At 40.0% G+C, this 12,585-nt stretch overlaps 1 protein-coding gene across 2 annotated transcripts in view; it reads right to left on the bottom strand.

The window, feature by feature from the left end:
* LOC110017121 (uncharacterized) overlaps nucleotides 1–12,585 on the bottom strand; it is a 55,857-nt gene that overhangs the window by 42,333 nt on the left and 939 nt on the right. The window contains exons 1-2 of one of the 2 annotated variants that reach the window (XR_013655080.1): nucleotides 8,383–8,518; nucleotides 7,391–7,506 (exon numbers count right to left, since the gene is read on the bottom strand). Coding sequence is in view for 1 of the 2 variants with exons in the window: in XM_078944992.1 (XP_078801118.1) it covers nucleotides 7,391–7,484; nucleotides 8,383–8,462 (174 nt within the window). In the remaining variant the exon portion in view is untranslated. Of the gene's footprint in view, nucleotides 1–7,390; nucleotides 7,507–8,382; nucleotides 8,571–12,585 lie in introns of those variants that run through there. The other variant, XM_078944992.1, reaches the window with a different exon arrangement.

Genomic DNA, 12,585 nt, shown 5'->3' with positions numbered 1-12,585 from the left:
AGGTAAACACAACAATCCGTGGAGAGTTAAAGCATCATTATCTGCTTCATTCTTGCAGCTGCAATCGAAGCTTTTCATGAAATCTTAATATGTTAGGACTCACAAGCTGAGCAAGGTTACATAATAAATATCCTTATAGTCAGATTCTTGGGTAATGATAAGATAAGACAAAAAAGATACTTTATTAATCCCAGCTTGGGAAATTGGGTCGACCATAATGTAACCATAATGCAAAAACCAAACATGCAGGAATTTTAGAACTCCATGCAGAATCTCAACAGATGGAAAACTATAGCTTCAGCTTTCCTCAACTATCCAGGAAAAGCAGCAGCTGGGACTTCAGTCGCATAATTTAATATTCATGTTCTACATGTTCCCAAGAGACTAATTGAACACACCTGATCAAATCAATAATTCACATGGACAGAATCAAAAAGCCAAAAAAACAAACAAGAATCAGCCTTCTCTGCTGTCTAGCATGTTTGGAGCTGAAGCAAACTTCAAAAAATCTTTGTGTTTTTGCCTTTTTCCATCTACATAAATGGTAAATGGCGTATACTTATATAGCGCTTTCTACCCTCTTTCGAAGGCCCAAAGCGCTTCCAATGTCATTTTTTTCACTCCGTTTTGATTAGCATTCCAAATGCTTTACACAGAAGCAGCAGTTACTTTGTTTTGCAAAGGTTGTCTGGTAATTGTTTGAAATCACAGCCGTGAACAGGCTTCATTGTAGTGCGGCTCAAATGAGAATATTCACTGTTCGTATTTTTTTGTGTGAAAAAAAAATATTTTTTTTTTTTTGCTATTTAAACCAGGAAGGTTCACCTCTAGACCTTGAGTGCTACTGTCCTGCTTGTTTTCAAGATACCCCTCTCCATCTGCTGCTAATTACCTGAATCCGGTCTTTTAAATTAGAAAATGCAATGATGAGGGGTTTAAAAGTGAGCAGGACAGTGGTCCCTGAACTTATATCAACTGCAAGGGACCTTAAAAGGGCTTCTAGTGGCTTTCAGTTTAGATCGGGGGGCACATAAGCATGGGAGGACTTTGACAGTTGGTCAATCAGTCTGCACAAGGAGGGTCAAACATGAGAGGAAATGAATGATAAAACTGGCCCATCACAGACTAATGTTTTCAAGCATATTAATGGAGCTGAATAGAAAAAACTGGGGGGAAATGCACAGGTAACAGGGATAATTGCAATGGAGGAGACGGTGTTAGTCCTAGTTTGATGAACCAGCTGGAGGTCCCGCCACCAGGCCTGGGGATCACTGCCAAGCAGCTCAATCTATTCCGTTTTGACTTAAAATCAATTCGCAATATGATTTCCAATTCAACACCATTCAATTCATTGCCTATTTATTTGTCTCTTTTGCATTCTGAAACAAAAAACATTTGGTCATGCTTTACTTTGATCCACACGGGTGCTGTGGGTTTTTGGGTTGTCTGCGCCTGTGGAGGATTGTAAAAAGGGCGTGCAGGCAGGGTGGAACTAGGTGGGGGGGAAAAGGTTTGCCCCCATACCCATTTCTGAGTCAATATTAGTATCAATTACTGACGAAATGAAGAAATCCTCAATTCAACTTTCTTTAAGCATTAGTAATGGCACCTCAGCTAAAGGAACAGGGGGATTTATGCACCTGTAAGGGAATTGTGGTTAGCTACCCTACGAGTTTGGGTAGCTGGTACTTCAGTTAGACAAACCTGACATTTAGGCTACGTTCACACACCAGGCTGAAATGACCCAATTCCGATTTTTTTGCCCCTATGCGACCTGTATCTGATCTTTTCATGACAGTCTGACACAGATCCGATCTTTACAAATGTGACCAAGGCCACTTGGGTATGTGGTCCTGAATCTGATACGTATCCGATCTTTTGAAATGCGACCGCCGTCTGACCGGCCAGGCCACATGAATCCCACCCGTACATTATTGAGACACTACAAACTTCATAATTCTGCGTTGAAGTAGGCGGGAACGAGAACAAAAACATCAACCATGGCGGACGATGCTGCTGAAATCAGTCAGTGGAAGGGAAGCGAGGTCCCCGATTTGATTCATATTTGGGGTGACAGCTCTATTCAGGCCAAACTCCAGGGCTCTTATCCCAACCGGGTGATTTAAAAAAACAATTCCAGCGAAATGGCCAAGCATGGTGTTGAACCTTCCCCACTATTACCTTTTTTTCCCCCCCTTTTCCGACCGTGGTCAGAAGCGCGGGGGATCGAAGGCGGATCCTCCTTCGGGATTCACTTCCCCGTTTGGACCCTTAGATTCTCCATAATGGGTTAATAAAGAGTCCATAGCATTTATTCTGGGGGAAACCTTTTATTACAGTTCTCCTTCCTCCCTAACACACTGCATGAATGTGCGCCCACACTGCCCCCCTCATTCTCTACCTCGCTGCACGCGCTCTCCTGTCTCTTACACACACACACACACACAATTACAACAACAACAACAATTACACATCCCCATTCCACAACAGTGGGTACAGATGATCCCGGCTCCAGTGCCTTCTCAAAATGAGAAGATTGTAATTGTGCTGACTCCTTTGTGAAAATAAATCTATTAATGCAAAAAGAGCTCCGCTGTTGACAACACTGTTGTTGACATCCATTGTTAACGTTAGCTACTTCCGCATACAACGAGTGACGTCGTTCACCGTTAGGTACTCTTCAGCGCATGCGGGTCACTTCTGGGTCATTTCACGGACACACAGGAGATCACAAAAATTCGCATTTAATTGGAAATGCGAACGGCCTTGCAAAAAGATCAGATTTTTTTCAAAAAAAATCGGAATTGAGCATTAGGCCCTGCAGTGTGAACGTAGCCTTAGATTCCTTGAACGACACTGCCCCCCTACCATCACTGCCAACAAAGGGTAGGGGGAGAGTGATGGATGTACGAAAAAAAGTGTCTCATATCAACTTTGAGACACTTGTCCTCTACTTTATGCTGACCCACAAATGCAGAGACCATCCACAAATCTTTAGAAGCTCTGTTCTCTCATCCAACTGCTGTTAGTGGACTTCCACAGTACACCATTTCTCCAGATGGTTTAATTACTTAACGCCTGAGTTTTAGCTCCAATGCTAACATTCTTTCAACTTCCACAACTTTCCTTCAGTTTACACAATTTACATAATTCCGGCAGATTCTGAAGCTGAGAGAGGCAACCTTGTGCTGATGAGCAATGCTTTACACGAGTGAAGAGTTTACAAAAACAATATAAATCAGCTGATTCTGTTTCGGACAAAAGTAGCTTTGTCTCGTTATGCAACACTATATTAGCAAAGTCTTTCTTCTGTGTCCAAATCAGCTGATTTACGTTGATCACCGAAACCTTTACACGATTTACAGTATGTCAAAGAGCGTGTGTTATTTAAGTGTCGCTGGCGACATGTCTGATGTAAAACACTTAAACAATTGACTGGACATAGTGAGATGTAACCCATAGAAAAATTGTTTACTTATGGCTCTGACAAAATGAAGTCAGTTTAGTCAGCATTTTTTCACGATACGGACGTCACCATGTTGGAGCCAGACGACATCAGTAAGCAGTTATTTGTTTGAATCAGTATTAGTCGACATTTCTATGGCAACCACTCTCACCAATCTGGAGTGATCTTTTTGAAAGTCCACACCCGCCACACCCCTACCACTTGATAAAGCATAAAATCTGTCATTCAACTAGGGGTGTGTATTGGCAAGACTCTAGCGATAAGATATGTATCACAGTACAGGTCAAGATACGATATTTATCACCATGTATTCCAAGATAGTGCCAGAGACAATAGTTCACTATTTTTTTTTAAAGAATATGACTTTGAATGGGCTGCACAGTGGCACAGTGGTTAGCACTCTTGCCTCACACCAAGAAGGCCCCAGTTCAGACCTGAAACAAAACACCAATGGGGGACATTTCTGTGTGGAGTTCGCATTTTCTCCCAGTGTATGTGTGAGTTTTCTCCAGCTTCCTCCCACTGTCCAAAAACATGCTTGGTGAATTGGTTCCTATAAATTGTCCCTAGGTGTGAAGATAAGTGTGCATGCATGTGTGATTGTGGCCCTGCGACAGACTGGCGACCTGTCCAGGATTTCCCCTGCCTTGCCCACGAATGACTGTGCACAACAAAATATATTGCATGACAATAAAAAAAATAAGTTAAAAAAATTAGAAAATAATAAAAAAAATACCATGGCTGAGAAAATATTGGTAATTATTTTCAAAAATTTGAAATGTAGCTGAACCTGTACCATATTTTCCGGGCTATAGAGCACACCTGGGTACAAGCCGCACCCCCCTAATTTATAAAGGATAAGACATATTTTTACATACACAAGTCACACCTATCTACAGGCCGCATGCCACATATTGTAACAACTCAATTAGTTAATCACTGAATATCCTGCACCTTACAAAATACGACTACAGTCTCAGAGAGGGTGAAGTGCACAGCATTTAAGCCTTTTTATTTGAACACACCCACAAACAGCCAAACAGCATGGACGTCGATTCTGCTCACAGCCCCCTCAGTCATGGGGAGGAACTTTACACCCACGATTCCCCACTTCCCGTGAGTCTTAGGGGCTTAGGACGGGGCTAATCCCCAGGTCGCCACACTGTGTTGTAGATTGAGGATGTATATGTGCTGAAACCGCGCGCGTGTGTAAGAAGGAGGAGGGAGCTGCAGCGGAAGGAGGGGTGAGCGCGCGTGCAAGAGGGAGCGAGAGCAGCAAAAGTGTGTTGGGGGTGTGTTTAAAACGGTTCAGGTGCTTAAACGATGCTTGAACAGGTAGTTTTAAAAACATTGCCACATTTTTCCATAAACATTTAAGTATGACAAAAAAAACAGCATCACAGGTTGAAGGAGAGTGCTTGAATGTCTTAAGATGCTTTATTTCCTTCTTTCTGACAGTCTACAGTACTGCATCTGAATTTCCTCTTTGTTTACTTACATTTTGCTTTAACACAAAACAACAACCGTGGGGCTTACAATGAGTAAACATTTAACACAAGATGGATCTTGTGAGATGTTATTGTTTTGCTGTAGAGCTGCTGAAAGAGGTGAAGTGTGTTGCCAAATAGCATTCAGATGTGAATTGAATAGCTTGCAACACAAAAAAATTAAAATTTAAATAAATGAAAAAATAATTTAGAGTTAGCAAGAATGTGTTAAAAAAACGTTATCAGAGCAAGAATGGTTATTCTGACCAATAGAATGACTGAGTAACAGTGGTTTATTTCACCATTAAAGTCTATAGGATTTTGGCTTCTTGGAGCCAGTAGGTACTTCCTGTTTGGAACGTCAGGGGAAGGGATTTTTTGTCCAGTTCTCCTATGGAGTGAATACTTTAAATGCACGCCTACATCATCTTTTTAACAGACCAGTCACAGCATCAGTGACCTTCTAAGTACCCGTGCACATAAGCTCATTTACAGTGCACACTATACAGCAATGAGTGGAGGAGGCCCGGGATCACCTACATCAGAAACTCCAATGACACACCACCTACCCTTTAGGGCAGTAACATGCAGAGGTGGACCCTTTTGGATAAACTAAACTCCCTGGACTTCAAGCTGAATACATCCAAAACCAAAGATCTTGTGAATGATTTTAGAAAAGAACAGCACACAACTGTGTAAAAGAACAACTGGAGTCATATAGATTCCTTGGTTCAATCCGGAATACTAATCCCACAACCAATCCAACAGTGAGTGCAGTTTTGCCAACATCTCGTTTCTCAGACACTCAGCAAACTCCAGATTCACCAGCCACTTCTGCCTGGTTCCTATGGATGCTTCATTAATTCATTTTTATTGACATTCATTGTAATAGACTGGTTTACAACATTCTGTATTATTTACTGTAACACGCTCCACAAAATCTTTAATTTCAGCAGTAAAATCCTTGAACAAGAACCACTTTTTTCCCACACCAGTCAGAACTAAAGGTCTGTTGACAGCCACTGACAGCACTCACACATTGCAGTCAGTGTAGAAAATTATTGATATGTTGATGTTTCAGTGATTTTTGTGAAAGTCAGTACATCAGTTGCGTGGAACTGATGTTAAACCTTCTTTATCTTCTTTATACTCAATGCACTGTAGAGATTATGCTGCTCCACATCCCCTCCTGACATTCTAACTTACTCTAATAAAAATGTTGTTTTTAACATGTTCTTGTGGCATTTTTTAATGATGAGGACATAGAAAATAAAGCTTTAAAGTAAATTTGTGGGTATTTCTTTGTTTCAATGGTTTGAGGGAGCAGATGAAAAAATGCAGTTTAAAAGAGAGATTATTTGTGACATAGAAAATACGCTGACCACAAGTTCCCTGTTCCACTCCATTCTGATGCATCCACTTGTAGATAAACAGATCCTTGTACGTCTTTGTTTTCCTCATCTGAGCTGAACTCTGTCTCAAAACTGTACAGCTGGATAGCTTCAATATTGCTCGCCATTTTTTATGCTCCAGTAATGTTAGGTTTGGGTGTGAGGGGCTGTAAGCTAGCAGGAGAGAGTGAAAACAGACCTCTCAATTACTGGCGACGGGAAGAGGGTCACTCCATGCCAACAGTCCCGTCCACAACTCAGAGGTGAATTTCTACTAAACTCATGCCACTCTGCAGAAACTATGTCCTAGAAAACAACACTGGTTTTTAGATTTTGGCTAAAAAGGACATAATCATCATTAAAAGACCACTGGGAACACTTTCAAAATAGCTCCAGAAGATGATCAGACTGGGTCTTTAATCTGACTTACATCCAGAAATAGAGGAAGACTCACAGAGGTGGCAACTGCTGCAGAAGCAAGAGCTTCAAGACCTCCAGTACCAAAACCTAAACCACAAAACATGTTTTCTCTTTGATTTTCTACTTTTTTTGTGCACACAATAAGCTAAGATGTTTATAACCATAATAATATGTGAACTAAAACTTTAGATTGCTATTGTAATTGGCTGAACTTTGTTTTTTCTTTTCAGCTCAGGCTGTGTTCAGCCTCTTCCCTAAAACAGGATCCTGGTTTTCCATAACAACACACCGACTGGCTCCATGCCACATTTCTGCAGAGGTTTATGCATTATTATTTTTTTTGCTACCCATCACTTTTTTATTTTTTAATAAAGTAATTCTCAGATAGCTGTTTTCATTGTCTGAAAGTTATACTCTTTAAAAAGAAAAGGCGTGTTTGACGTCAGTTTGTGTCCATCTTGCTTTTTGAACAACATTATTGGCATCCATCCACTTCTATAGGACATTTTAATGTACTGAAACTGTAGTGCACAATGGTATCCGGTTATTTTCCCTGTTGAACCTCAGTGCATTCATTGACCAAAACCTAGCAAACAAACTCATGGGGCACTCGGCCCCTAACTCACCCTTTTCTGGTCCTCCAATCCGTGCAGCAAAGCTTTCCTCCTCTGGTGCTGATGTGGACTTCCCTCTGCTCCTGTCGCCATCTTCCCATAAGCTCTTCAAAAGTTCAACATTCAGCCTTTCAAAGAAGGAAACACCACCTCAAAGCACTTCAGTCTCCTTCACATAAATGTCTTTCCAGAGCTGGAGCAGCTGTCTGCCCATCAACTTTGCTCCAGAAGAAATATGATGATGCTCAGTCTTTGGAGGGCTCCAGCCTCAGAGTCATGCTGAGCCTCAGTCATACTGTGTTCTGATGGTCTCTCTTTGGGGTTTCTGGTGCAAGAAGGCAGTCCTAAAGCAAGCATCGGGGCAACGGATGTGAACCAGAGATTTGCCAGCAGGTATTCTCTCCAAAAGCTCACAGCTGCAGTGAACACTCAGCGTTACGCAAACAAGAAGTCATCTCGGTTCTCTTCCTGGAGGAGACTTGAACTGTCTATGGGTCATAAGCAAAGAAACAAAATAAATAGGCCTTTAAGAATGAGTCTTTTTTATGTAGGCTTAAAAAATTCAATTTTCAGAAACTTGGATTTTCATTGGCTGAAAGTTACAATCATCAAAGACAAAAGAGAATAAGATCCTGTGATGTCCGTGTGTGTCCATCCTACTTCTTGAACGACATCACTGGCATCAATATGTGAAAGTTTTTCCGATTTTCAAGAATTTCACAATAAAACACAAGTTTACAGATGTGCGTGAGCATACCCTGCTCCAAGACCATGCAAGTTAATTAGTGCAGGTGTTGACTTTTTGAAGGTAAAACAGCATGCAGAAAACCCCACTTTGCTCCTGCTTCAGCGTTTTTCATGCTGTTACATCAATTTAAAGCACTAAACCGTCACTTGGCAGCAGAAAAGAAGCATTGTTTGAAGGGTTACAGTGAGCAAAGAGCGTCCAAAGGTTTTACTGCAGCATCCCTGCAAGAGAATGTGTGAAGGCTAATTGGATGTACCTGTCGGACCGGCTGCCTCTCCCGGATGTCAGTGGACTCGTGGAAATGCTCCGCGACAACAAACCCGAGAAAGTGGGCATTCAGACGAGTTTCTGCGCTTCAAACGAACGCCCAGCATCCGCTGCGCAGCTCAGCCGCTCTACAGAAGACGCTCCCTGGCTCGTGCGTAACGCAGTCCGCTCCTCCGTCTGCAAGCCAAGGAGCCAGCGATGCGTTCAGGTGCTGTCAGGAATGAGCCCCACCAACACGCGTGCGCGCGCACACACACACAATCACACACGCTCAAACACGTGCATCACGCGTCATAATGTTCATATCAAGGTATGTTTCCTGTCATGTTAAGCTTTAGCTTGCTTTTCCAAAGCATTTCAGTACTTCGGAAGAAGCAGTCTGTGACCCTGTAACTTAAGCTATCACAAAGTTATCTGAATTGTTACTTCTACTCTAGCTTAACTGTTTATTTTGATAAACAATAACAACTAAATATGGAAATAAATCTGACCTAATTTCCGGCTGTCATTCGATTGTCATGCAAAGATGATATCTCCATGTCTGATTTAGCATCCTGCAAACCGCACTGTATTGGACATTTCCACATACGTGGTATGATTTCCGATTGGGATTTGAAGGCACCGTCAGGGTCGCACCTATGCTCTTTTACAGCTAGGACATGACGTCACGACGTTCTTAAAGTTATGCTCGTTTCTGAGTGCAGCATCCCTGGAAAGCGCCTGTCGGTTTCCATGGTGACCATCAGTAAACGAGGCTTTCGCGCCATCTAGCGCCATAAAAAAAAACATAAAAAGATCTGCAGAGAGCGTTAAGCCCAAAGAAGAGGCAGTTTGTGCGATGTGCAAACAAAAACTATCTGTTTGGATACATGAAGTATGATTCATACTAGCGTTAGCTAAAACAAAGGTTTTCTAGGGATATCCAATAAGCACTCCAATTTGTTTCTTGATAAATAATCTGCACTTGATCTGATCAGGACTGAATCATGGCAACCATGTTAAACATATATAAAAACAAGAACACAATAGGGAGGATTATATAAATTATCTTCTTCTCCTTTCCTTTCAAGCAACAAATCAAACTTTACTTTACTTTAATCAATAGTTATTATATTTAATTAATCTAATGAGCCTTGAGTGTGAAATATTTACATATCTGCAAATGCGATGAGGAATTGCACAGTTAAGAAGATGGGATCCTCTTGCAACATCTTTAACTTTTCTTTATTTTCTAATCCAGGTGAGTGGGTTTTTATGTATCTGTGCTTTGTACTCTTTTTATAGTAGTATTCCTTTAATTTTATTGCTTGAAATAAACCAATCAAATCAAATTCCTGAAAAGTCTATGGACACAGATTCCTTTGAGGAAATATAGACGGCACATGCTGTAGGTGCACTTACGTTGCTTTTTAGCCCCACTTTTTGTTTCCATGTGAATTTTGGGAGATGAAGGAGCACTCCTAAATGATACTGCAGCACATAACAATTAATATGCAACCCTGACCCTGCACAGAACTATGTGCAGTTTATAAATATTGAAGTAAACAAGTGTTATTGGCTCTACGAGAAAATTAAAATGTAAAATCTTCATATTGATAAATTGAACTCCTCCATATAAAGAAAAAATTTTTTTTACATGTTTTATATTTTTGAGTTTGCTTTTTGTATTGTGTGCTCAAAATGCTGTGTAGATTTTTTTTAACAAGGACTACATCTCAACTTAAAATAATCTTATCGACATAACTTGAAAAGGAAAGCTGTTCAACTAAAATTGATTGTTACGTTTAATTAATTTAAAATAATTTTTCTTCTGACTGTCAAAATAATACAAAATCTACATGAAATAAGACATATCATCCTTTATGTTAGGGAAAGTGCCACACGTCTCTATATGTCTTTCCAGTGCTTTCTATGCAGTTTGCTTAAGTTTTTCAGTTTATTGATTAATTAAATGAATAAGACTAGACCTGCAACCTGAGGCTCTGAAGCCAAATGTGGCTCTTTTACCCCTCCTTTGTGGCTCTTTGGTTGAAGAGAAAAATTATTTTCCTTTTAAGAAATAAGGTATTTTAGACGAGATGGGTCATCAAGCAAAAAACAGTCAGATAAGTCAAACTTTATTCAATTCATTCACAAACGGTAGGACAGTGTCACTCCGACAGGCTCCTGACTACAGTACCCATAATGCTCCAGCAATCCATCAAGCACTGTGGTTGTAGTTTACCAAAGTTGAACATTTTGACAGATTTTTGAGCACTGTGTATAATGGGAAATCACTTGAAGGTCAGTAAATACGACCAGAATTTCTACTTAAGGTGCACTGCATTATAAATCGGATCGTCTTTTATGGATTAACCTGGCAAATTATGCTAACGTGGCTAAAAGAGCTAACATTGCAATACATTAACTGTCTCCGAAAAACACATTTCTTAATTAATCCAGTTTCAATAACAGTCAATACAACATGGCGGCGCCATTGATGATGAATGGCCATTGGTCAACAACTGTCAACACGCTGGTGTGCATAACTAAGGCATGCCAATTGGAAGCCTCAGAGACTCCCCTCTTATGTCTCTGTCAGGCTTGTCAGAGTTGCATGTTGTGACAAGTTGATGTAAAATCCACTTATTTCAAAATGGCGGCTTTTGTGTTAGTTTTATCTCCATAGCAACAATTTTATGTTTTGGTCGCCTGGGTATTTTGAACAGATTGAGTTTCACAAGAGTCTGCAAAAGTAAACTTTTGTATTTCCTTTTCAACAGATGTTATTTCTAACAACACCCACATTCCTAATGAAGTCATATCCTATAGTATATCATTTTCTCTCTGGCCAAGAGTTTATGCATTGAATTTTCATGACATTCTAATAAAAAAATGTGTGAGTGTCAGCAGAAGCTGTTGAAAATCTAAAACTTCTAACAGCAACCTCCCCCCCCCCCAACTGCTTCTCAATGACGCCCGAGGATGCTGGGACAGTCTCCGGCAAGCCAGCGACCCCACCGGGTTAGGCAAATGGATGCTAACTGGCTACCTATGCAGAGTTGTTGGTCACATGGCTCATTTCATTAGAAAACAAAATGTTTCCATTGCAGTTTTAAGTGTGAAGTATGTCAGTTCCGCGACACCTCAAAAAGCTCCTCTTCCAAGCGGAAAAACTTTTTTTGGAGAAATTTGATAAACCCAACTGGGTTGTGGCTGTGAGAAATTGACCTGAACGGCTCTCTAAGTGTTAAATTTTACAGACCCCTGGCCGAAAAATACTTTATTTTAATAAAGATGTGAGTAGAAGGCAGTATTTTGAGCATGTGTGGTATACTTGCTTGTTTAGGTAAGGTTTTGAATTGTAGTTCAAATTAATTTTTTCTGTTTCTTTTTTTCCTCAGTTCCTGGAACTACTATGTATATGTATATGAGAAAACTTCCAATAAATCCATAAACATCAAAACTGACTAAAAATTATGTTCTTATCTGACTGATAGTGACAATTTCCTCTTTATGTCTTTAAACTTAGCAAAAATCTATCAGCAACGACATTGTTATAAAATGTACATGTCTGTCAACCCAAGGTAACTATAAAAATTATAATTATGATTGTATTTGAGGGGGAACACACACACAGTACAGAGCCTAAAGTCCTAACAATAAATGATCTACAACACCTAACAGGTCTTTTTACAGTTTATAAATCCCCCCACCACCCAAAAAACAACTTTTTTTTGTTTGTTTGATGTTAACGTGTCCTGTTCAAACAGTTCTGTCGTGAGAAACAGATTACACATCTTATCAATAGTGTAGCACACAATAAATGTCAGAATTTACCCTTTGGAAATGATAATGTATTTTGAGTTAGACTGAAGAAGACGACATGTTTATTTTTAATTTAAATAGATTTAATGCTAAAGGCTCCGTTTTTAACCACAAAAATTAAATCTCCAGTTTAGATTGGGGGATCCCATCTTGGTCCAGTTCAGATACAGTAGAGATATTTGGCAAAGGTTAGCTGTAAGGCCATGAAGGCACATGGGTAAAGTGATTCCTATTTGCAGTTTATGGAAAATCAAAGCAAGTTTTATCTACAGGCGGTGATTGTTTCTTTAAGATGAGTGGTTTATTTATTTTTATTTATTTATTTAAACGTTTAAATTTAAAAGGAGGGTTTGCCCTTTTAAAATGAAACATCTCATTTAAGAGA

This window comes from Oryzias latipes, chromosome 3 (genome assembly GCF_053564925.1).
Source record: "Oryzias latipes strain Hd-rR chromosome 3, Olatipes_Hd-rR_3.1".
Taxonomy (NCBI): domain Eukaryota; kingdom Metazoa; phylum Chordata; class Actinopteri; order Beloniformes; family Adrianichthyidae; genus Oryzias; species Oryzias latipes.
Note: the sequence above shows the minus strand (reverse complement) of the source record. Positions and strands in the feature narration are given on the sequence as shown.